This window comes from Aquarana catesbeiana, linkage group LG05, assembly GCF_042186555.1.
Source record: "Aquarana catesbeiana isolate 2022-GZ linkage group LG05, ASM4218655v1, whole genome shotgun sequence".
NCBI classification, from domain to species: Eukaryota; Metazoa; Chordata; class Amphibia; order Anura; family Ranidae; genus Aquarana; species Aquarana catesbeiana.
The window spans coordinates 410,264,627-410,291,980 of NC_133328.1; the positions used below are offsets into that span (position 1 = coordinate 410,264,627).

General features: G+C 40.9%; 1 protein-coding gene across 2 annotated transcripts in view; it reads right to left on the reverse strand.

Annotated features, from left to right (window-relative positions):
- The window catches only part of TDP2 (tyrosyl-DNA phosphodiesterase 2), a 56,341-nt gene that overhangs the window by 13,874 nt on the left and 15,113 nt on the right, over window positions 1-27,354 (reverse strand). For both annotated transcript variants that reach the window (XM_073631161.1, XM_073631160.1), the window contains exons 3-5: window positions 26,302-26,466; window positions 9,230-9,321; window positions 8,599-8,717 (exon numbers count right to left, since the gene is read on the reverse strand). In XM_073631161.1, coding sequence (XP_073487262.1) covers window positions 8,599-8,717; window positions 9,230-9,321; window positions 26,302-26,466 — 376 coding nt within the window. The remainder of the gene's footprint in view (window positions 1-8,598; window positions 8,718-9,229; window positions 9,322-26,301; window positions 26,467-27,354) is intronic.

Genomic DNA, 27,354 nt, shown 5'->3' on the forward strand with positions numbered 1-27,354 from the left:
ACTTCAACCAGCGTTTTGCAGACTTGTTTACGCCCCATCAAGTTGTCTGCGTTGATGAGTCCCTGATTACATTTTCTGGCCGCTTGTCATTCAAACAGTACCTTCCCAGCAAGCGTGCCAGATACGGGGTCAAGATGTATAAGCTCTGTGACAGGGCCACAGGCTATACATGTAGTTTTATGGTTTACGAGGGCAAAGATAGTCACATAGAGCCGACAAACTGCCCTGACTACATAGGAAGCGCTGGCAAGATAGTGTGTGACTTGGTGTCACCCTTATTCGGAAAGGGGTACCACTTGTACGTGGACAATTATTATACGAGCGTGCCACTTTTTAGTCACCTCTTTGATCATCAAATTGGAGCATGTGGCACCGTGCGACCTAATCGCCGGGGCTTTCCCCAGAGGCTTATAGATTCCCGTCTTAGGCTGGGGGAGAGAGCCTGCTTGAAGTATAATAACTTGCTCGCTATGAAGTGGAGGGATAAGAAGAATGTTTTCGTTCTCACCTCCCTTCATGCAGACACGACGGCCCAAATTACTACGGCGACTGGTGTTGTGGAGAAACCCCTCTGTGTCCACGAATATAACCTTAATATGGGAGGGGTGGACCTCAACGACCAGTTGTTGGCGCCGTACCTAATTGCCCGTAAGGCCAGATGCTGGTACAAAAAAGTGTCTGTATACTTATTTCAATTGGCTTTGCTGAACGCTCATGTGCTATACAGAGCTTCAGTACGGACTGGATCCTTCCTTAAATTCCAGGAAGAGATCGTCAGAGCCCTTCTGTTTCCAGACGGTGCTCCACATCACCTTCCCCAACCAAATTCAGTAGGCCGGCTGCATGAGAGGCATTTTCCTTATGTCCTCCAGAGTACCCCTACCCAACGAGCCCCCCAAAGAAAATGTCGTGTCTGCACAAAATGCGGATTTAGGCGTGACACCCGGTATTATTGTCCCTCCTGTCCTGGCAATCCTGGTCTTTGCATTGGTGAATGTTTTGAACGCTATCATACACTAGTTGAGTTTTAGCATAGGGTACAGCACTGCACAGACTAGGACACACTTTCACAGGGTCTCCCAAGATGCCATCGCATTTTGAGAGACCCAAACCTGGAACCGTTACAGTTTTAAAAGTTAGTTATAAAAAAAAGTTAAAAAAAAAAAAAAACAAAAAATATAAAATAAAAAAAACAAAAATAGTTGTCGTTTTATTGTTCTCTCTCTCTCTATTTTCTCTCTATTGTTCTGCTCTTTTTTTACTGTATTCTATTCTGCAATGTTTTATTGTTATGTTTGACCATTTTTTTGTTTTCAGGTACGCTATTCAGCTGCAGCGCGGATTTATTTATCTTGACAGCAACAGCATTTGCTCCCACGATACATAAAGCCGTGACTCCAGCGCTGTCGGAGGTGATTTCACCACCACAGTTACATACTTCAGCATATATGCCGAAGTGTGGGGGCAGCAGTGGGTGGAGGAGCGATTTGCTCCTGCCTTTTGTGGGAGGATGCCCCCATGCTTCGGCATATATATATTTTAGGTAGGCACAGGTTGCGTTAAATGTTTTATTTTTTACTATTTTTTTTTGTATTTGCTTTGCAGGTATGGTAAGTATTACTGTTATACTGTAATGTTACTTTGTTTTTTGTTAACCATCATTTGCTTAGCAAGTACGCCATTCAGTTGCAGCGCAAATTTATTTATCTTGACAGCAACAGCGCTTGCTCCCACGATACATAAAGCCGTGACTCCAGCGCTGTCGGAGGTGATTTCACCACCACAGTTACATACTTCAGCATATATGCCGAAGCGTGGGGGCAGCATTGGGTGGAGGAGCGATTTGCTCCTGCCTTTTGCGGGAGGATGCCCCCATGCTTCGGCATATATAAACGGTGCATGTATGCCCATCATTAGAAGTGGGTGGATGAAGGGAGGTATTCTAATGGTGGGCATACCCACCGATCAATATCTTTTTTTCGTTCAGCCCATAGGCTGCATGAAAAAAAAGTTTACAATATATGCCCAACAAGGACCAGCAACATACTGGTATGTTGCTGGACTTTGAGTGGTTATACCAGAATGATGCCTGCAGGTTTAGGCATCATCTTGGTATCATTCTTTTCAGCCAGCGGTCGGCTTTAATGTAAAAGCAATCCTAGTGGCTAATTAGCCTCTAGACTGCTTTTACAAGCAGTGGGAGGGAATGACCCCCCCCCCCACCATCTTCCATGTTTTTCTCTGGCTCTCCTGTCCCAACAGGGAACCTGAGAATGCAGCCGGTGATTCAGCCAGCTGACCATAGAGCTGATCAGAGACCAGAATGGCTCCAAACATCTCTATGGCCTAAGAAACCGGAAGCTATGAGCATTTCATGACTTAGATTTCGCCGGATGTAAACAGCGCCATTGGGAAATTGGGAAAGCATTTTATCACACCGATCTTGGTGTGGTCAGATGCTTTGAGGGCAGAGGAGAGATCTAGGGTCTAATAGACCCCATTTTTTTCAAAAAAGAGTACCTGTCACTACCTATTGCTATCATAGGGGATATTTACATTCCCTGAGATAATAAAAATGATTAAAAAAAAAAAAAATATGAAAGGAACAGTTTAAAAATAAGATAAAAAAGCAAAAAGCACCCCTGTCCCCCCCTGCTCTCGCACAAAGGCGAACGCAAGCGTCGGTCTGGCGTCAAATGTAAGCAGCAACTGCACCATGCATGTGAGGCATCACCGTGAAGGTCAGATCGAGGGCAGTAATTTTAGCAGTAGACCTCCTCTGTAAATCTAAAGTGGCAACCTGTAAAGGCTTTTAAAGGCTTTTAAAAATGTATTTAGTTTGTTGCCACTGCACGTTTGTGCGCAATTTTAAAGCATGTCATGTTTGGTATCCATGTACTCGGCCTAAGATCATCTTTTTTATTTCATCAAACATTTGGGCAATATAGTGTGTTTTAGTGCATTAAAATTTAAAAAAGTGTGTTTTTTCCCCAAAAAATGCGTTTGAAAAATCGCTGCGCAAATACTGTGTGAAAAAAATAAACACCCACCATTTTAATCTGTAGGGCATTTGCTTTAAAAAAAATATATAATGTTTGGGGGTTCAAAGTAATTTTCTTGCAAAAAAAAAAAATTTTTTCATGTAAACAAAAAGTGTCAGAAAGGGCTTTATCTTCAATTGGTTAGAAGAGTGGGTGATGTGTGACATAAGCTTCTAAATGTTGTGCATAGAATGCCAGGACAGTTCAAAACCCCCCCAAATGACCCCATTTTGGAAAGTAGACACCCCAAGCTATTTACTGAGAGGCATGTCGAGTCCATGGAATATTTTATATTGTGACACAAGTTGCGGGAAAAAGACAAATTTTTTTTTTTTTTGCACAAAGTTGTCACTAAATGATATATTGCTCAAACATGCCATCGGAATATGTGAAATTACACCCCAAAATACATTCTGTTGCTTCTCCTGAGTACGGGGATACCACATGTGTGAGACTCTTTGGGAGCCTAGCCGCGTACGGGACCCCGAAAACCAAGCACCGCCTTCAGGCTTTCTAAGGGCGTGAATTTTTGATTTCACTCTTCACTGCCTATCACAGTTTCGGAGGCCATGGAATGCCCAGATGGCACAACCCCCCCCCCCCCAAATGACCCCATTTTGGAAAATAGACACCCAAAGCCATTTGCTGAGAGATATAGTGAGTATTTTGCAGACCTCACTTTTTGTCACAAACTTTTTGAAAATTGAAAAAAGAAAAAAAAAAAATACGTTTTTCTTGTCTTTCTTCATTTTCAAAAACAAATGAGAGCTGCAAAATACTCACCATGCCTCTCAGCAAATAGCTTGGGGTGTCTACTTTCCAAAATGGGGTCATTTTGGGGGGTTTTGTGCCATCTTGGCATTTTATGGCCTTCAAAAATGTGATCGGTAGTGAGGAGTGAAATCACAACTTTACGCCCTTAGAAATCCTGAAGGCGCTGCTGGGTTTTCGGGGCCCCGTACGCGGCTAGGCTCCCAAAAAGTCCCACACATGTGGTATCCCCATACTCCGGAGAATCAGCAGAATGTATTTTGGGGTGCAATTCCACATATGCCCATGGCCTGTGTGAGCAATATATCATTTAGTGACAACTTTTTGTAAATTTTTTTTTTTTTTTTTTTGTCATTATTTAATCACTTGGGGCAAAAAAAATAAATATTCAATGGGCTCAACATGCCTCTCAGCAATTTCCTTGGGGTGTCTACTTTCCAAAATGGGGTCATTTGGGGGGTTTTGTACTGCCCTGCCATTTTAGCACCTCAAGAAATTACATAGGCAGTCAAACTAAAAGCTGTGTAAATTCCAGAAAAATGTACCCTGTAGTTTGTAGACGCTATAACTTTTGCGCAAACCAATAAATATACACTTATTGACTTTTTTTTTTACCAAAGACATGTGGCCGAATACATTTTGGCCTAAATGTATGACTAAAATTGAGTTTATTGGATTTTTTTTATAACAAAAAGTAGAAAATATCATCATTTTTTTTCAAAATTTTCGGTCTTTTTCCGTTTATAGCGCAAAAAATAAAAACGGCAGAGGTGATCAAATACCATCAAAAGAAAGCTCTATTTATGGGAAGAAAAGGACGCAAATTTCGTTTGGGTACAGCATTGCATGACCGCGCAATTAGCAGTTAAAGCGACGCAGTGCCAAATTGTAAAAAGTGCTCTGGTCAGGAAGGGGGTAAATCCTTCAGGGGCTGAAGTGGTTAAACAGATAACAACCAAGATACAGACATCAGGAAGTGAGAATCTCTAGAAAGTTATACATTGACATGCTATCCATATTGATCCTCTTATGTATACTTCTGGTCCCCTACTCATCTCAACTGTAATAACTCAATAGAGCAAATGGGGGGTGGTTAATCATATGTACATATATACCATAAGTGGCATGTATATAGCCAACATTTCCTAAGGTCCAGAAACCTCTAATGGCTGAATCCTTAATGCCATATCCTTAAATCCAAATAAAAATCAAATCAAGAGAAAAGGAAAATCAGTAAAAGAGAAGTAGAAAAAGAGAAAGCAGAAGGGAAGGGGAGAAAAAGGGAAGGGGAGAAAAAAAGGGGGGGGGTAATTGTCCAGTCGTTACAGCGTGTTTTTCACATGTAAGTCATTATTCACCATTCAAACATCCTTACTAGCCATAATCTCAGCATATGATGATGAGAAATTAAAGATGAACCAACAGGACCATATCTTAGATGCCAACTCAGATTTGTTTTTAAGTGCTATCTTCCATGTGATATATTCTATCCACTTCTATTAGCCATTGGCGTAATGAGGGGATTTTTTGCTGTTTCCATAATTTTGGTATGAGAGCCTTAGCAGCATTCAACAAATGAGGTGTAATTGACTTTCTGTATGATCCGATTGGTTCGTCTGTACAATGAAATAGTAACAACCACGGGTCATTTGGAATTTTACTGCCTTGTATTTTTTCGACCCAAAATAAAATAGTGGACCAATATGGCCTAATGAAAGGACAAGTCCACCAAATGTGGGCGTGGGTTCCTGTATGACCACAGCCCCTCCAACATAGATCTGAAATTGTTGGAAAAAACTTGTGAAGTGTGGCTGGTGTGTAGTGCCACCTGGTTAGCATTTTATAGTTTACCTCTGCTGCCTTTGATGCTATTGAAGAAACATGGGATAGGCGGAGGATCACAGAGCGTTGCAGGTCCGAGAGCGGTTTCTGGAGATCCTGTTCCCACTTAGTTAGAAAAAAACGAGTGTTCTGTTGATGATATTGATATCAAAGCTTGATAAAAGTTAGACAGGGGTTTGTCTGGGGGAAGATCTCCCGCTAGCAAGTATTCTACAGGATTTATGTCTTCTTCTGACCTTAACGGTTGAGGTAAAGATTTTACAAATTGAGAAAGTTGATGATATTGCCATTGATGCATAAAGGGTACCGGTGTAGTTGTTATAAGGGCAGATATTGTTCTTCACAACCTTGCCGATAAGGACCGATGTGTCTGAAATCCAATCACCGTATTTTGAGTCCATGCTCTTTTTTTTTTTTTTTTTTTTTTACACATAACAGCACAAGGATTGCTTCTAAACAGGGCTCTGTGTTGGATGAGAGAGGATCAGGGTTGAACACTGCTAGAGGACCTGGACACCAAGCATGTAGAGCTCTATAGGGAGCTCTCAGTGCAGACAGAGGCCGCATCCATGGATAGACTTTCCACTCCAGACTTGCCAGGGCAGAGCTGATCTCTTCCAGGCAGAGTAGAGCTGGTGACTTGTGTTCTAAATGACTGTGCTCCATTTCCAGCACACCCATGTTGGCAGAGAAGCGCTTTAATTTACAGAACAAGTCACCATGTAGGACTCTAGTCTTTCTTATGAGAATGGGTGGGTTTGGGCTCAGTTGCCTGTCTTCTTGTGTACAAGAAAGATGTCCAGGGCTGGAAGATGGTAAAGCTGAAGCTGTTAGCCCTCTCCCCTGTGTGCCACCTGCTACAACTCCCTCTCCTCTGTTTTGTCACTTAGACCTCATTAAAATTTGCCTCCATGATTGAAGACCACTGAGGGGCGCTGTCGACCAGGCTAGCTCAGCAACCATAGCATGATCAGAATGGGAGCACATGCTCAATGTCCTTGGTCCCCTGGGGTATTCCACAAGGATTTAAGATGATCCTTCTTATAAAGAAAGTCATTCCACTGTGAAAGATTCCAAAAAACGAAACCACAATGAACGAAACCACAAAATTATTAAATAGGAACATTCACGAGAGAATTCACCTGCATGCCATTCACTGCTTTATAAGCTTGCCAAACAGTCGTATATTCCATCCCCCCCCCCCCATACACACCGATTCCTCCTGTATTAACTGTATTGTCTGCCCTCATGTTGTAAAGCGCTGTACAAAGTGTTGGCGCTATATAAATCCTGTATAATATTAATACACAAACTCCTACTGTACATATGGACAGCGACACTCGCACAATTGCTCAGGTAAACAGAGACAGGCAAACCAATGCATGCACACATGCATATACAGATGGAGATCAGTGAAATTTTGTACTAGATTGTGACAGGTAGCTACAGTTGCAATGAATATATTTAGTGGGACTGCTTCAGCAGTCCCACTATTATTCGTTTTTATTTATTTTCAATTTTATTATTCCATACGTTTTTTGGCTCTGCGTAACTTCTGCATACTTTCAGCTATTAAAACCATTCAACTTTTAAAATGTTCAGCTCTTTCAGCTAATGATGGGACTTTAACTTTTTTTTTTACTATTTATACTTTTTAAAATATTAAGGTTTTTAACACTTTTTTTTTAACATTGAAGTGAAAGAGCATGCTTCAAATCCTTAAAATCTTCTTCTGCTCCCAAAAGTTTCAGCTCCTTCATACTTTCACCTACAGACGCCAAAAAAAAAAAAACTTTAAAATGTTCACAAAATATTCCGCTATCTGGCTATATCTTTTCAGTTTGATATCTTTTACAGTTTTTGTGAAAAAGCCGTTTAAGTTTAATGATCATTTCAGGAAATGTTATCGATTAAACAGAGTGTGTATCGGGCTGCTTAGAGTGGATGATGTCATAGCTAGAGCCTTAAAAAAATTATCTTAGTTCCTTCTCTATAAATTGCTCTCACGCCCACAAGATCTACTTGTCATACACAATTTATACATCAAAACGTAGGTATTTTTGTCTAGTTTCAGGCAATGTGCTCAGTTTTGTGATACGCCTTTTACTTTTGGCTGGTTGAGCTTCCAAATGATAAGAGTTCTACACTTTCTTCCATTGACTGTCCTGTATAAAATTCTTTACACTTCCCAGCAAAACGCACAGCCAACTTTTTTAAATCACTGACATGCCCACATTTTTAAGTTTATCAACATAAATTTTATACCGATACGTTCACAAAGGCCATGTGTCTCTAATGGTGAAGTCGCTGTTTCCATTGCATGTACTGTTGTGGATTTATTAAGGCTTGTTTGAAGGGTTCTCTCACACTGTCTCTCACTCATTAGGTGTGGGGATTAATGATCAAAACGCTTTTCAAAAAAACCTTTAAATATTCCACATCTTTCATACATTAGTGGTGTTATTAAACTTTAATGAAATTCATTTTTATTTTAAAACCATTCCTACTTTTCCAACTATTCTCACTTCTTTAACTTTTTCTTACAGATTTAAGCTATTCATCCAGTTAGCTTTAGCAATTCAGCATTCCCACTCTTTCTCCAGGAAATGAATTTTCTAGTGTCACATGCTGTTTTGATTATTTAAACGTGGTAAACCTTTAGGCTTAGGAAAAGGAGTACATGTATTGCCACTCAGTATACAAGCTGCTGCATATATGAAATGTGCAATATACTGTATATGCTCTGATTATATCTTAGTGGGTCATTTAGATTAATATATATATATATATATATATATATATATATATATATATATATATATATATATATATATATATATATATATATATATATATATATATATACACACACACACACACACATACACACATACACAGAGAGAGATTGAGATTTATATATTATGAAAACAAAAAAACAACTTACATGCGCCACCAGTAAATTCCTCATCATGGAAGTTGTTGGGAAAGGAATAATTTCTTGGCTTACTAGTGTCGCTCTGGATTTTTTCAGCATAATGGCAGTGAAGTATTCATTGTCATTTCCTAAAAATGAATAATTTCAAATAATCGGAAGTAATCGGAAATGAAGAAGAGGCTTGGATACGGCTATTAATGCGCAGAATTATGGAGAGGGAAAGCTACTGCGGGTGGAACTAAATGACAAGAGACGCGGAAGACCAGAATTAGTATGGCGCCAGTGAACAGCAAGCAGCAGCTTTTAAAAAAATGCTTTATGACAGTAAGAAAGATTTGAGCATACTTAGTGCCATGTTCATTGTAAATAACTAGTTTGATTTCAACATGGTTTAAATCATGTATCATTAGTTTACTGCCAAAAAAAAATGCACCCACCATATTTGAATGCTAAGCTGCAATATATTACATTTTTGTTTTTGGATTTATTACCACTTTAAGGATGCAGAGCATGTAATGTTAGTTTTCTCCAGAATGCCCCAAAAAAATAAATATATAATATAATAATTAGAGGTGTATTGTATAAGACTGAATTCCACAATGTTTCCAAATGAAAACCCTAGAATGGTGAAAACACATACCTGTAATGATGGTGTAGCTAACCGCTCTCTTCTTTAGATAGTCATACAGTGGAGGTATAACCTCTTGTAAAAACACAACATCTGGACTGTACCTGTTATAGGGATAAAAGAAATATGAAGTATGGTTAATTATCCTTACACAAAAATCACTCTTAAAAAGCTGCATCACTATATGTTCCAAAAATGTACAACTTTTCCATGAAACCCACATGCCGTGCACACATGTCCAACTTCCTGCTGGCCACTTGCACCCATACTGACAAGTCTCATGATACCCTGGGCTTCCGGTGATCATCAAGCTGAACATACCAGTCGGCTAGGTGATGGCTGGCCAGTTCGTAGTCCACAATGGACTGCATTGAGAGTACTTACAAGAGTGACAGCTGCTCCAGTTTAGGTAGCAGAGCTCGGAGGATTTATCAATCTTAGAAAGAAAACACGAGTTTAGGTATTCTGACTGCAACTGTTGTAGTAGTGACTCAAAGTGGTTGTAAACCCCCAAAAAAATAAATACACCCAACCCTGTAAGACCAAGGCAAAATGAGCTAGTATGCATCACTTACTAGCTCATTATGAAGTACTTACCTTAGGTCAAAGCTTCTGCAGCGGCCCCGCACATCGCTGTGACCAATGTCATGTCTCCCGGAGTTACTTCCAGGCTCCGGCGCTGTGATTGGCCGGAGCCACGATGACATCACTGCCGCGCATGCACGGGAGCCGCCGTCATGGCACGCTACTAAAGAAATGGCACAAGCGAGCAGTTTCTGCAGTGCGCATGCGCCCATGAAGTCAGCGCAAGCGTATAAGGTAAATATCTCCAAAACCGTGCATGTTTAGGAGATATTTACAGTACCTACAGGTAAGCCATATTATAGCTGCTGCATCTGCGCCTAAAGGGGGTAGTGGTTGGGGGTAGCACAAGCACAGCTCAACTGCAGGGTTTTACTGGCCCCAACCGTTATTGAGAATCAGTCCTAACACTTTTCGTCATTAGTTCGAGATATCAGACATCTCTACAGCCAGGACAATTTGGACGAAAGGATAATAGTATTTTACAAACATATGTGGCTTGCGAATATAAGATTCAGTATTGAAGGCTCATTATCCTACTAAGGGCCAAAAAGTGATCACCCCAAAATTTTCTGATCATTGTGTCTGAGAAATGAAAAGGACTGCTTCCACAATCTGTTCAGTCATCACTTCTGTTAATTGTTTGACAAAGTATGGAATCACCACTCTTGGAAAATGTTCATTTAATTGTGAAAAAAACCACCTACCTCTAAATCAGACATGCCTCAAAACCATTTTCATTTAACATTCCAACCTACTGGCTTTAGGAAACATTTAAAAAAAAGAAGTCGATTGCAACAGTTTTTGCATATCAAGCAGAGGAAAAAAAAAAAAAAAAAAAACATGGAATCACTCAATTCTGAGGAAATTATTATAGAATTGTGTGTTTTTTTTTTTCCACAACACTACAGTACACGACTAGTACTTTGTTGTGCCACCTCTGGCTTTTATAACAGCTTGAATTCTCTGGAGGCATGGATTTAGCTATTGACAAACAGTATTCTTCCTCAATCTGGCTCTAACTTTCTCTTATTGCAGTTGCCAGATCAGCTTTGCTGGTTGGAGCCTTGTCATGGACCACTATCTTTAATTTCCACCATAGATCAATTGGATTGAGGTCCGGACTATTTGCAGGCCATTCCATTGACATAGGTGTTTCTTGAAGGAAAGTTTTCATGGCTTTTGCCCTATGGCAAGATGCATTATCCTGAAAAATTACATCAAACATGCTTTCAATTGAGGGAATAAGAAAAGTGTCCAAAACTCTAATATAAACTTGTGCATTTACTAAATATTTAATGACTGTCATTTCCCCTGTACCTTTCTGACATGCAACCCCAAATCAATGATTGTAGAAATTTGCATGTTTTCTTCAGGCACTCCTCTTCATAAATTTCATTGGAATGGCACCAAACAAAAGTTCCAGCATCATCCTGCCCAATGCAGATTCGTGATTCATCACTAAATATCACTTTCATCCAGTCATCCACAGTCAATGATTGCTTTTCTTTAGCCCACTGTAACCTTTTTTTTTCTGTTTAGGTGTTAAAGAGGAAGTAAAGTTATAACTGTACCTACAGGTAAGCCTATAACAAGGTTTACCTGTAGATACTGTAAATATCTCCTAAACTTGCAGTTAAGGAGATATTTACTATAAAAGCTGCCGATTATATCATTGGCGCATGCGCTCCGAAGGAACAGCCGTATGTGCAGTTTCTTCAGAGCCCTGTGCCATGACCGGCGGCTGCACGGGAGTGATGTCATCGCAGCTTTGGCCGCTCAGTACCAGAGCCTGCAAACCCGGAAGAAACACCAGGGAAGATGTCAGCCGTCTCGGTGGCGCGTTGGCACCGATGCAGGGCTTCGTTAGTAGGTATTTCATAATGAGCTAGTATGATTTGTTTGTTTTTTCGAGTTTACAACCTCTAATGATGGTTTTAGTTTGGCTTTTCTGTATGTAAATCCAATTTCCTTTAGGCGATGTCTAACAGTTCAGTCACAGACATTGACTCCAGTTTCTGACCATTTGTTCCTCATTTGTTTTGATGTGCATTTTTTGTTTTTAAAGGCATATTGCTTTACGTTTTATATCTTGATGCATTGATGTCTTCCTTTGTCTACTAGTACGCTTCCCTTTAACAACCTTCCACTTTGATTTGTACTTGGTTCAGATTTTAGACACAGCTGACTGGAAACAACCAACATCTTTTGCAACATTCCATGAGGATTTACCTTCTGGAAGATGTTTTATAACCCTCCCCTTTGTTTCAACTGACATCCTTCGTGCTGGAGCCATGATTCATGTCAATCAAGTTGGTGCAACAGCTCCCCAAGGTGTTCAAGCACTCTAACTGCAGACTAATTAGCAGAATGTAAGCACATGGTGATTCCATAATATTTTCCTCAGAATTGAGGCATTCCATATTTTTTTTCCCTGTTCTTAATCTGCAAAAACATATGGCAATTGACTACAGTTTCTCTTTTTGCTTTTTTTTTTTTTTTTTTTTTTAAGTTTCTTAAAGCCAGAAGGTTGGACTATTAAATGAAAATGGTTGAGGCATGTCTGATTTAGAGGCTTTTTTTCACAATTAAATGAACATTTTCCAAGAGTGGTGATTCCATACTTTTTGCGAGGCGTTGTAATAGCATGTAGAAATATTTCTGTGAATGCAGCTACAGAATTCTGGTGCCCTTCCACACATTTGTTTTCTATTAATAAGCACTCAAACTAGACAAATAGCATTTGAATTATGAAAACAGCACAAAGAAAATCTCAAAAGACAATACTTAAATCTAAACTGTCTGCAATTTTAGAGAAAAAAAACAAACTGTAAAACACACTTATTTGGGAATCCACATGGCTCTCATAGTGTGATGCAGAAAAACACACTAGTCACTGCAAAACTGGTGTTCATCCACTTTCACGTTTATTAGGAACGCACTGAAATTTCAGTTGCCGAAACATATCCGCTGAAAATTGTTATTTCGGGCACATTACCGGAAAAAAAAAAAAAAATTGTCGACAATGGGGCCGAAAACTACGCATGCGCAGTAGGTGCACCGACTGGTGACGTCACTCGCTGTGTCGACGGCGTACACGTTCCTCATGACTAAGATGCTGGAGTTGGGAGCATTTTCTCCTTGGACGAGATGAAGTTGGGAGACGGGAGCATACAGGGCTGCATTAGAGGGGGCATCGTCCCTCCTGGATGGCTACTATTAATACTTTTCACCGGTGAGCATTGCCACTTTCCTTTTTAACCACTTAAGGACCAGCCTCGTTTTGGAATTTAGGCGTTTACATGTTTAAAACGGGTTTCTTTGCTAGAAAATTACTTAGAACCCCGAAACATTATATATATTTTTTTCTAACACCCTAGAGAATAAAATGGCGGTCATTGCAATACTTTTTTTCACACCGTATTTGCGCAGAGGTCTTACAAGTGCGCTTTTTTTTTAAAAATTCACTTTTTTGAATAAAAAAAAATAAGACAACAGTAAAGTTATCCCAATTTTTTTTTATATTGTGAAAGATAATGTTATGCCGAGTAAATTGACACCCAACATGTCACGCTTCAAAATTGCGCCCCCTCGTGGAATGGCATCAAACTTTTACCCTCAAAAATCTCCATAGGCGACGCTTAAAAAATTCTACAGGTTGCATGTTTTGCATTACAGGGGAGGTCTAGGGCTAGAGTTATTGCTCTCGCTCTAACAATTGCAGTGATACCTCACGTGTGTGGTTTGACCACCGTTTTCATATGCGGCCGCTACTCACGTATGCGTTCGCTTCTGCGCACGAGCTCGTCGGGACGAGGGGTTTTAAAAATTTTTTTTTTTTTTCCTTTATTTACCATGATTTTATTTATTTTTACACTGTTTAAAATAAATTGTGTCACTTTTATTCCTATTACAAGGAATGTAAACATCCCTTGTAATAGAAAAAAGCATGACAGGTCCTCTTAAATATGAGATCTGGGGTCAAAAAGACCTCAGATCTCATATTTACACTAAAATGCAATAAAAAAAAAAAAAAAAGGCATTTAAAAAAAATGTATGGGTGGAAGTGACGTTTTGACGCCGCTTCCGCCCTGCAGTGTCATGGAGACGAGTGGGCGCCATCTTCCCCTCACTCAGCTCCAGGCACAACAAGGGGACAGACGCGATCACCTCCGCCACTACCGATGGCTCCGGATCGCGGGAGGGGGGGCCCCCTCTCCCGCCACCGATAAAAGTGATCCTGCGGCGAATCCGCCGTAGAGACCACTTTTATCTGAAAGCCAACCGCCGCACGAAAACGGGGATACCGGGGTTATGGCAGCTAGCTGTTGCCATAACAATATTCAGCGCCAAACTTTGGACGTAAAACGGCGTGCGGCGGTTGGCAAGTGGTTAACTGACAATCCAACTAGTACTATAAACTAGCACTATAAATACAAAAAACATTGATTGCATGCCATTTAGAAAGATATTCAGCTGTATGTAGTGTTTACTTAGTGTAGTTGTAGTAGTACAGGCAATGCATGTTTGAACTATTTAGAAAGAAAGATAGCAATTCAGTATGTTATACTACAATGACAAGTGCATGAATATTAACCGCTTGCCGGCCGGCTCACGCCGATATACGTCGGCAGAAGGGCACGTACAGGCATATTAACGTACCTGTACGTTGTCCTTTGAGAAGCGGCTTGCGGGCGCTACGAGCTCTGTGAGTGTGATCGTGGGTCCTGCGGATTCGATGTCCGTGGGGATACCCGCGATCGTCTCACGGAGAGGAAGAACAGGGAAATGCTGATGTAAACAAGCATTTCCCCGTTCTGCTTAGTGACACTGATCATCGTTCCCTGTAATCGGGAGCGGTGATCAGTGTCATGTCACACATAGCCCATCCCCCCCCAGTCAGAATCAGTCCCTAGGACACAACCCCTACAGCCCCCCTAGTGGTTAACCCTTTCACTGCCAGTCACATTTACACAGTAATCAATGCATTTTTAAATCACACTGATCACTGTATAAATGTGAATGGTCCCAAAATAGCGCCAAGTGTCTGATCTGTCCGCTATGTCGCAGTCACAATATAAAAAAAGCGGATCGGCGCCATTACTAGTATAAAAAAAAAATTATTAAAAAAATGCCATAAAACTATCCCCTATTTTGTAGACGCTATAGCTTTTGCGCAAACCATGCTTATTGCAATTTTTTTACCAAAGATATGTAGAAGAATACGTATCGGCCTAAACTGAGGAAAAAAAATATTTTACATATTTTTTGGGGATATTTATTATAGCAAAAAGTAAAAAAAATAATGTTTTTCTTCAAAATTGTCACTTTTTTGTTTATAGCGCAAAAAATAAAAACTGCAGAGGTGATCAAATACCACCAAAAGAAAGCTCTATTTGTGGGAAAAAAAAGGACATCAATTTTGTTTGGGAGCCAGGTCGCACGACCGCGCAATTGTCAGTTCAAGCAACGCAGTGTCGAATTGCAAAAAGTGCTCTGGCCAGCCAAATGGTCCGGGGCTGAAGTGGTTAAACATGACAGTACACAATATACTACTGAAAATCTCAAATATAGCATGCAATCGATATATTCTTTGGTAGAAGATGTACTGTAGTGCAGACATAACTACCTTGCATGGTAAGAGCTGCACTGAAAAAAATAAATAAATAAACCCCCCCCCCCCCTCTCCAGATTTCACTCCCACTACTATAGATCATTCTATGCTAATCTTATACGCTATCAGCAAAGGTGGACCATATCTGCAGTGTGGAAATATTTTAAAGTTTCCGATAAAGACCCCAAATTTGCAATCTGCAGTCTTTGCTCAGCAGAAACTTTCAAGAGGGGGTACAGTGCCAAGACATTTTTCAACAGGTTTGATACACCACCTAAAAAACATCATCCAGTTCCGCATACAGAATACAAAAAAACAGTACCGCTTCCAAAAAGTGCCTCAGGCTCAACACCTTCTGTGGCCACAGTCTTCGAAAAAGGTTAAAAAAATTAGGAGTGACAGTCCCAAAGCTCACGGCATTACAGATAAAATTATGGAATTTATTGCATTAGACGACCAGCCATTCTCTGGTGGAAGACATTGGATTCCGTAGGCTCATGCAACATATTGAGCTGCGTTACACAATACCAAGCAGATGCTACATTGCAGATAACTGTCTACCTGAATTGTTTTTGCAGTGTTAGAAAACACGTTCATGAGCTCAGGAATACCGACATAGCAATCAGTTTTGCTACTGACATTTGGAGTTCAGACGTCAGTCCAACAAGCATGCTTAGCCTGACAGCGTAGTGTATAGATGCCACAATTTCAATTGCAAAACATCCTACCTAACCTGTTCCCATCCCACGTACAGTCAAATGATGGCCGCTAGTGTCAAAACTGTCCGATCTGTCCGCCGCAATATCGCAGTCCTGACAAAAAAAAAAAAAAAAAGAAAAAAAAGCCATAAATCTATCCCCAATTTTTTTAACCAAAAATATGTAGAATACATATCGGCTTAAACTGAGGAAAAAAATATATATATTTTTTTTTAAATATTATGGCTAAAAATTAAAAAATTGCGTTTCTCAAAATTGTCAGTCTTTTGTTTATAGCGCAAAAATATAAGCCGCAGAGGTGATCAAATACCACCAAAAGAAAGCTCTATTTGTGGGAAAAAAATTTATAAAAATGTTATCTGAGTACAGTGTTGTATGGCTGCACAATTGTCATGCAAAGTGTAACAGCGCTGAAAGCTGAAAATTGTCCTGGGCAGGAAGGGGGTGAAAATGACCTGTATTGAAGTGGTTAAGGCACGCGAGTTTGTAGGATCACATACTGCAGCAGCAATATCTGACGCTTTAAAAACCATGCTTGACACATTGAGAAGTCTAAAGTGCATTTGATTGTCTGAGAATGCACGGAACATGACAAAGGCAATGGACGACAGTGAACTTAACCACTTCATCCCTGGAAGATTTTACCCCCTCCCTGACCAGAGCACTTCTTGCGATTCGGCACTGCTCCGCTTTAACTGACAATTGCGCGGTCGTGCAACGTTGCACCCAAACAAAATTGATGTCCTTTTTTTCCCACAAATAGAGGTTTCTTTTGGTGGTATTTCATCACCTCTGCGGTTTTTATTTTTTGTGCTATAAACAAAAAAAGCGTAAATTTTGAAAAAAAAAAAACAATATTTTTAACTTTTTGCTATAATAAATATCCCCTAAAAATATATTTAAAAAAAACTATTTTTTCCTTAGTTTAGGCCGATATATATTCTACATTTTTTTTTTCAAAAAATAATCCCAATAAGCGAATATTGATTGGTTTGTGCAAAAGTTATAGCGTCTACAAAATAGGGCATAGTTTTATGGCATTTTTACTATTTTTTTTTTTTTTTTTTTTTTTTTTTTTTTTAACAACAAGGTTGGTCTTTATTGGAAAAATAAATGGTTCACATTGCATTTACAAGGCATGAAATATTGCAGTGGATACAATCATGAGAGGACAATAATACAGTGGCAGTACCCAGTATATACCATTCATAGTAGAAAAACACATATCCAATCCCAACTAAGTCATAGGCAGTGTTCTCTTCCCCCGTATTTAATAGTGCAAAAAAGGGAAGGATGGGAGGGGCAGCCAGAAACTCCCCATGACAAGACTAGTCGTCTTCAACATATATGGAACAGATACATAGACGTGCCTGCATGATAGTGTGATTTACATAGGATCAGTCCATGGCCTCCACACCCTCTCAAATTTTTGGGGACATCCTCTATTCATATGTTAACTTATATAATGGTAATACGGCATTAACCGAGGCCATCCAAGACCCCATTGTGGGCGGGAGGGGGGAGGTCCACTTCAGCAATATCTCTTTTTTGGCATAAAAGAGTAATAAGGAGAGTAGAAGCTTAGTATACCTAGGTCTTTGGTCATCATCCTGTATGCCCAGCAGGGCCAGCTCTGCCGTTCTAGGTAACTGCAGCTGGAGACGTATGTCTAGAAAATCGAAGATATCAGACCAATACCGAGAGAGTCTAGGACATGTCCAAAACATATGTAAGTAGGTGCTGTCGGTGGATTGGCATCTTGAGCAATTTGGGGATCTCTGCGGGTAAATTCTGTGCAGTCTCTGAGGCGTAAAGTAAATTCTATGTATGAACTTGGTCTGAGTCAATTTATCTCTGGAAGATATCACTAGTTGGTAGTTATCCTCAAAGCATTCCTCCCAAGTTTCCCTGTCCAGAGATGGGATATCGACCCTCCATTTTTCCCATAATGCATCTATTTTTTTTTTAGAGTCCACTCGCAGCAGCGTTAAGTATAGTGCCGAGAGAGGTTTCTGGAGGGTTTCCTGAGCTAGGAGTCCTTCCACCGCGTCCACCACAAGGACAGGCGGTGTCTGGAATTGAGCCCGGAAAGCATGTCTTAGTTGATAGTAGCGGAACAGCATCCCCATAGGAAGGCCATGCCTCTCTCCTAGGTCCCGGAAAGAAAGCAGGGCCCCAGAGGAGACAATATCCCCCAGTACCTTAATCCCATGACGGGCCCACAATTGTGGGTCTGGAATTGTCCTAAAATGTGGGAGGGGCGGATTTCCCCATAATGGGCAGTATGGGGACCATTTATCCGGAGCTAAAAAACGTTTTCTAGCCACCCCCCATACTCGCAAGGTAGCCTTAGTGGGGCCCAGTAGGGCCGGGCTAGATAAGGCTCCCCGATACACCAAATTTCCAAGCCCCTTAAAAGGAACCCACAACTGCCGCCTCCAGACAGACTGCAGCATTGGCCTTAGACTGTTCAAACCACCATCTAATTGTTACCAGCATGGCCGCCCAATAGTACATTAACCAATTAGGTAGTGCCAAACCTCCACAACTGACAGGGAGTTGAAGGGTCGATCTAGCTATCCGAGGGGAGGATCCTCTCCAGAGGAAGGATCCTATGCAGGCATCTATCTCCCTGAAAAAGGATTGGGGTAACCATACTATTTTTTTTTTTTTTTTTTACTAGTAATGACGGCGATCTGCGATTTTTATCGGGACTGTGACATTATGTCAGACAATTTTGACACATTTTTACAGCGATCAGCACTATGAAAATGCATTGATTACTGTAAAAATGTCACTGGCAGTGAAGGGATTAACCACTAGGGGGCAATCAAGGGGTTAATGTGTTCCCTAGTGTGTGTTCTAACTGAAGGGGGGGATGGGGCTGTGCAGGGGAGATGACCGATCGCTGTTCATACTCTGTATGAACAGACGATCTGTCTGTTCTCCCCTCAGAGAACCGGAAACTGGGTTTACACACACAGATCCCGGTTCTCCGTGTGCCCCGAGAAATCGCAGGAGCCCGGCGGTGATCGTGACCGCCGGACACTTGCATCGGCTCTATGGGCGAGCAGGGGGTGTGCGCACCCTAGTGCCCACAGGGTGAAGCGACGTTACGTAACGTTGTTTCGCCCAGCCGTGCCATTCTGCCACAGTACAACGCCCATCCGTGCCATTCTGCCACAGTACAACTGCGGCGGCTGGTCGGCAAGTGGTTAAAAGCATACCGTGTATAGCACACATGCTACAATTGGCTGTGAATGAGGGATTGCTGAGTCAGCACACCATATCTGATACTGTATCAAAGGGAAGAAAAATAGTGGGTCACTAAGCATTCTCCACTTGCTTATTCCAGATTACAAGCTTTGCAGATACAGTTTGGAATGCCACCAAAACGACTGCAGCAAGATGTAGCCACTCATTGGAACAGCACCTACTATATGCTGCAAAGTCTTTCCGAACAAAGGCGTGTTTTAGCTGTGTACATTGCAGATTACGAGCTGCCGGCAAAACTGAGTGCACATCAGTGGATGTTAGTTGAAAATAATTTGTCTCTTCTATCTCCATTTGAACAGTTAAAAGAAATAAGCTCAGCTAATGCTTCCATTGCTGAAGTTATTCCCTTGATTGCTGCACTGAAGCGTCTGCTAGGAAAAGAGGTAGAAACAGACCATGGTGTAAAAAACTTCTAAAACCACTCTACTGGAGGCCGTTAACCAGTTTTAAGACACCAAGTCCAACCCTCTGTACTGCATTGCAACAGTTCTATATCCTCGATATAAAGAGCATTATTTTAATGTGGAGAAAAAGCAGCATGCACGGGAAATGATACAAGCTCAAATGGAGGTGATGGAAGCAGCTGGTGAAGGAGTGTTGAGGTGTAGCACAGAGAAAAGTATACCAGAGAAACGGTCACATACAAATGAAGAGGAACACACTCCCTCGATATCTTATAGGTTTGAAGAAATTTTACATGAATGCACCCCGATCCATAGCAGTGCCACAAAATCTGGAGCTACCCAACAACTGGATGAAGGTAATAGAACTCTGGACAGCCGCACTCCAATGAAGAAAATTTTCTTGTGCCTTTTATTGTGAACACAGGATCATACTGTACAAACCACAGAAAAGCAAAACAGGCTAACGCGTTTCACAATACCAAGAGTGCTTACTCATAGCTATAGTATAGCTATTCTTCTAGAGGAGAAACTTTCACTTCGGTGAACCTGCCTGGAGCGGTGGTATCCATTACCCAACAACTGGAGACTTAGCTGAAAAGCCTATCACCAGAAGCGACAATCCCCTTGAGTACTGGCGTATCAACAAAAACCATTTTCCTTTGCTTGCACGGAGATATTTATCTGCCCCAAGCACCAGCACAGAGAGTGAGACACTAATCAGTCTAGCATCTCATATTAATGAAAAGAGGAACTGTCTCTCCTGTGAGAAAGCTGAACAACTTTTTGTTCTTAAATCTACCACTTTTACTGAAATAGATTAGAAAGCAGTAGCACAGTCCAATTTACTATGAGTATGTTCCGATTGTCTAGTTGTGCCACTTTTGCACCAATTTCCAACCAATCACAGTGGACTGTAAAGTTAAACTACTAAACTTATTTCAAGTTTTGAAGTCTCAAGTTTTATAATTGACTAGTTAAATAACAGAATAGAAAGGGTAGGGCAGGCCCTTTGCTATTTTGTTGGATGTTCACTGTAGTTCTTCTACAGGTTTTTTTTTCTCAATTTAAAAGAACTCCAGATTTTGAACTACATAGTTTATTGTTGGGCCTAACTATGGGCTGACAGCTCCCTGAGCTGTCAGCGAAACTGCATCTGCAAAACTATGTATTGTTGAAGAAATAATGCATTTTATAATCTTCTGGCGGAGATGTTAAAATCGGTTAGGCCTCAAGACAAAATAGATGGACTAAAAGGTCTATGTGAATTCATATGTTTTCCAAGTTTTCAATGGATCAACCATTTTTGGATTATACAAATCTTGTGTTGAAACAGATTTGCCTGAACAAGAATGTCCCGTTTCACAAAACAAGATATTTACCTGTCTTTGGTGGGTAAAAGCGACAAACACAGCCATAGAAGAAAGGGTTATACATACTATTATCACATAAATATCATCCTCGTCTAGCAAAACCCATTATCTCTGCATAGAAGGTTAGGTTAACCAAACGGCTTCCAGGTTTTTTTTGTCAAAGCTTTAAACAAGCTGAAGAACTTAAACTCATTGGCCAATATACTCAGCTGCGCTAAATTTTTCAATCTTTCCAAATTTAGTAAATCAACGCCACAATCTCTGGTGCTTGGAAGCGGGCCCCAGACTTTTGCCTACATTTTTCCCTGCTGGCTTCACTGGACATGCCTCGCCTCGATGCCCTCTTATGACTAGGGAAGTCAGTGGATACACTGTCTGAAATGAAACAAGACCGAGGGTGCACTAGCCTAGTGCATTATCATCAAGACAGACCCCTTTGTTAATATGGTAAGTAATATACAACAAACCAACAGGTGTACTCCATCAACTTTGTCATCAAAGTAAGCTTCCAGTCCACGATACATCATATCACATCACCTATAGGACAACTGGAAAAACCCAAAAGGCTAATGTGTTTTGAGGAATTGCCTCTCTCTGGCTTTAAGAGGCAAGTCCTTGAAACACATTAACCTGTGTTTTCCAGTTGTCCCACTCCCATTATGTGATGTGAATGATGTATTGTGGACTGGAAGCTGATGTTTTAATTTGACAATAAGCTTTGATACAACTACCCTGACGGCTTCTTAGTATGATGTGTATATTAGGCGGCGCGCCTTCTGTTTTATTTTATTTTGTTTTTTATTATCCTTGTGCAGCATATGTACTGTTACTGTAAGTTTCTATATTTAATTTTGTATATTTTTTTAATTTTCTGTGTCCAATGTATGTGGGTTACTTTTTAATAAAGTACTTACTTTACTGGATTTTTAATTCATGATAACGTCGAACGAATATAACAATTTTATATATCAAAATGTTATTTTTTAAAAACTAATTTTCGTTATCGGTTTCTCGGCTTAGTGTATCCTTCATTTTCGGTACCAAAATTTCTTAATGTAGTACAAGAAAATTACACAAAGAATAGGATAAGTGAGGTACAAAGTTAAACGTGGTTTTGCAAATCAATTACAGGTTTCAAATAGCATCCAAATTTCACTCATGTGATGGCACCAACTGGCTCAAAATACCGAGGAGAGGGGAGAGTCAAATAACCACCAGTGGTCATCGCATATTACATATCCATAGCAGTTAGGTAACCTAAAGAAATCAAACGTAGTTTTTAAGCATTGAATAGCCTCATAGCCGAACAGAAGAAAAAAAAAGGAGCGACAACCACCACAATACATGTTTTGGTTCCAAATACAGTGAATGTGAAATTAATATAGGAACCTATTTCGTATTATCTCCCCTGACTAAAAGGAAAAAAAATACATAAAAACAGAACCCCTAAGGGACTTCGTACTGTGCAGAGTCATCCAAAAAGGTACAAGTATAAAAAGGCAGATGCAAAACCTTATTACAAACATCATAAAAAAGTCCAATAGGTCAATAAAATAGAGTCATAGTTACAGAAGATTAAGAAATAAATGTACAGCATAATACCAAGTGGTAATACATATACCCTAGTAGTCCGAGATACAGAGAACTGCCAGTATCACATTACTTGGAGGCTTCTGGCCTCCGCATGCATTGGATGGCCATTTGGCGTCCCCATCCAGATTATGGGGGCCATCTTGTTTGGCTGGGGGGTGATGTCCTAGGGCAGGGGTAAGAATTTATATGCAGCAATTCTGCTGCAGCCCTCTGTGGCTGAACACCTTGTGACATTTCCCTCCAGACATCTCATTGCCGTAAGTGTTGGCGTTTGTCCTGATGCCCCTTGTAAACAAGAGCATTCCTTATTTACTTAGCACTTTTCCTACCCACCACGCCTGTTCCCGCACCACCCAGTATACTTTTTCCCCATTTTTTGTTAAACTTTGGACATGACTTCCTTGTGTGGGGCCTTTATAGGAAATTCCCCCACTATATATTTAGAAATCTCATTTGACTTATCAAATAATCTACCCTGTGAATACCTGGTATCTCTCGGATGGCCCTTGTGGATACGCAATGGACCGCAAAGTGCCCCCCTTCCTGCGCTTTCCTCCTGGGAGACTTCAGCCCATGTGACGTTTCAATTTTGCACTGTTTTTATCGATATTCATCTGTACAACGTGAGTGTTTCTGCATATGGAACCTGTTTTATCACCGTAAACGTTATGCAATTGATGTTGGTTTATTAACCACTTCCTTACTGGGCATTTATACCCCCCTCCTGCCCAGACCAATTTTCAGCTTCCAGCGCTGACGCACTTTGAATGACGATTGCGCGGTCATACAACGTTGTACCCAAATAAAATTTTTATCATTTTTTCACACAAATAGAGCTTTCTTTGGGTGGTATTTAATCACCACTGGGGTTTATTTTTTGTCAAACAAAAAAAAAAAAACATTTTTCATAGTTTGTTATAAAATTTTGCTCCTTCATTGATATGCGCTGATGAGGCGGCACTGATGGGCACAGACAAGGTGGCACAGATAAGGTGGCACTGATGGGCACAAATAAGGCAGCACTGGTAGGTGACACTGACGGGCGGCACTGATTGGGCGGCATTGTTGTGTACTGTTAGGTGGCACAGGTGGTAGAGATGAGCATGCAGCTGCTCTCCTTGACGGGACCGTTGTCCCGATGACAGCCGCCGGTGATCGGCATTTTTTTTTTCTCCTCACGCTATCAGCGCGAGGAGAAAAAATAGCCAATTACCGGCTCTGTTTACATCACATGATCAGCTGTCATTGGCTGACAGCTGATCACGTGGTAAGGGGTCGGGACGGACCCCTTACTAAGATCTGTGATCCAGTAAGTCTCATAGGCTCGCTGATCACAGAGCGAGCTGCGCAATCCATGCAGGGGGCGCACAGCCCGCTCAAGAACGGGAGGACGTCCATGGACGCCCTCCCGGCAAATCAGGTACGAAAGATGGCTACAGCGCGGATGGGAGGTGGTTCATTATTTCAATTGCATTATAGATTTGATAAACCCCACCTCTCCCCTGAAGGAAACCTTTTCTGAAAGATGTGGGACTTTGCCTGAGGACTATATCCAGACTGACCAAGTGATGTGATACTGGTAGTCTTCTTGGTGTATCTCAGACTACTAGGGTATATTTATTACTGCTTGGTATTATGCTGTACATTTATGTCACCATCTTCTTTAACTATGACACTATTTTATTGACCTAGTGGCCTTTATGATGAGGTTTGTAAAAGTCTGGCAACTGCCTTTTATACTTCTACCTTTTGATTGACCCTACCTACACTGCCACGCTAGGAGTTCCCAATTAACCCCTTCATGTCCAAGCCTTTTTCTGACACTTGTTGCTTACAATATTTTATGTCACACTATTTGCCCAGCTGTCTTTCAAGTGCAATTTTTTTTTAAAGAAATACACCTTCATGAATATATATATATATTTTTTTTTTTGCGCACACATGGAATGGCGACAATCTATGGTACCTAAAACTCTCCATAGGCGTCACTAACTCTAAACAGGTAACCTCTAGAAATTTTTAACGATCGCTGCGATACCAAACATGTGTGGCTTGAAAACGGTTTACATTTGCGGGCGCAGCTTACATATGCGGTCACTTCTGCAAGCACGGAGGGATGAGGTGCTTTACATTCTCCGCCCCCCCCCCCCAATGAATGTAAACATCCCTTGTGACAGTAAAAGGCAGTGACAGGTACTCTTTATGGAGGAATCTGGGGTCTATAAGACCTCAAAACCCTCCTTTGCACTTAAAAGCATTCAAAACACCAAGTTTGGCTGTTTTGAATACGGTCATAGTTTTAAATCTGGCGCCTTGTCATGACATCACTTCCGGGTTACTAGATCCGAGACCCGATCAAAGCAGATTTCTGCTTTGTTCAGTTTTCCAGCCGGCCAGCGGACGTTCTGGCTGGCCGTTCAGGGCCTTCAGGTGGAACGGGAGAGCCCAGGTGAACCGCAGAAGGCAGTGGGACATCCCCTCCCGCTGCCTGTAATAACAGCCGAGTGGCTATTATAAGAAAGCCAATTGTCCACTCAAAAAAAAAAAAAAGAAGAAGGGTAGCTGTAGGCATCACCCCAGTACAACCCCCTGAAGACAAAGGCCCCATATTTGCATTAAGTCAGCATCAAGGGGTTAAGCTCCCTAAATATTTCACATTTGTTCGGGCATCCCTGTTTTTGATAGGTTCATTTTTCTAGCTGGAGTAAAGTATTTACCTTTCTAATCTGTTAGCCATCAGCCTTCTCACCAAAAATTATAAGCAACTAATAGCTATGGTCAGTAAGGGATTCTCTTCTGGGGCCAGCCAGCCCAAGACGCACGTAATAGGGTTTAAAGAAATGCGGGCATCAAACACCAGATTTAAATCCACAATACCATGCCAGAATCTGAACGGTTTGAGGCAGCTCCATAACATATGCATCAATTCCCCAGTGTCTCAGTGTAGCACTATTTAAACCCCTTCTCCTTTGCATGTTACTGTGGCTTTCCCTCCACCTCATTATGTCACTGCAGGAGTTGTATGGCTTTTCCTCCACATGTTACTGGAGGACTTGTGACACTCCCCGAATCTTTATACCACTGCAGTAATTTTGAAGCTTCCCCTCCTAAGTCACTGCAGGACTTGTGTGGCTCCCCAGTCTTTTTTGTCTCAAAGGTAAAACATCAGGTGGTTTGTTTAGATGCCTGATATCGCACCAATGTCCAAAAGGGGTACCCAAAATATTTTAAAAATGGTTAAAATAAAAACCCGACACGTGGCAGAACTACCAGGGTCGCAATTGTAACCAGGCCTTGGCATTCTGTCACTGGGTTCAAAAGGGAAGGGCACTGGCCGGGGGTCAGGGGAGCCTCTTTAGTTTCTTGCACCGGGGCCCTGAAGGTTCTAGTTATGCCTCTATAGAAGTCACACAGTGGAAGGTGTAGATTACTGTACCCCTAGAACAAGGCATCATGCAGGGGAATGTTCTACAGATTGCAAATGGAAAAGTTAAATGCAGTAAAATATATTAACAAAAGTACTTACAAAGCTAAATATGAACAAACAGCTCGAGCTCTTTCTGGAAGATTAGAAAAGTCAAGCCCATCAATATTCCATGTAACAAAGATAAAATGGCTTTCATCTTTCTGGCTCACTGCTGTGTTCTTTGCTGTATGACTGATAACTGGCTCATCACTGGTCAGATCTATGCTGGAAAAAGGAAACAAACTGTTATTTATCACACCAATACAGGCCATTTCAAAAGGAAATTTAGTGAAGAGAATGTTCAGGCTGCCAACGTACCATTTCTAAATTGCCTAGTTGCCTGACTACTATGCTAACCAATGCCATATATACTTTAAAAAGTATGCCACCCCAACATTTCTGATGCATGTCTAGGTTATTACTTGTATTAAAAAAGATCCTATTCTCTTTGCATTGCATCCTTTGTATGAAATATCTGGTGATCCTGCTAGTCCCCAGGCTTTTATTTTTCAAACTGACCATGCCAGGGCAATGAAAGCACACCCATCCCAGTGTGGTCAGTTTGCTTCGTTCATTTTATTTGGGAGCAAAGCCTACCTGTCCTTCAGTGGCAAGACTCATGCCGACACTCCCACTTGAAGTCTCCACCCCCACCTCTAAGCCCCTATGCAGCTGAGAAGATGCATAGAATAGATTTTTTTTTTTCCCCCTAACACACATTTTGCATTTCTATTTTAAACAGATCAGTCATTTAGACACAGATTTATTGCTGCATGCTTGTTCTGGTTCAGTAACTCAAAGCATTGTATGCTGAGATACAGGCAATTATGAACTACACAGGCATCTGACACCTGGCCTGGAAGCATAGGATGCTAAAGGTTCTGCCAGAGGCCATAGCGCTGTAAGAGAGCAAAGTCAGGACGCGCTGCTCATCAGTACATATATACACACACACACACTGAGTGTCAGTATTAGTCCTCATGATGTTCTAACACATGGCTTTTAAAATAATTTGTTCTCAATATCATCTTGATTGTGTATATGTATACATGTTCTATTTTTTTTTTATATTTTTTTTTGTGTATGTTGTTACCATACAATGATTCTGAATAA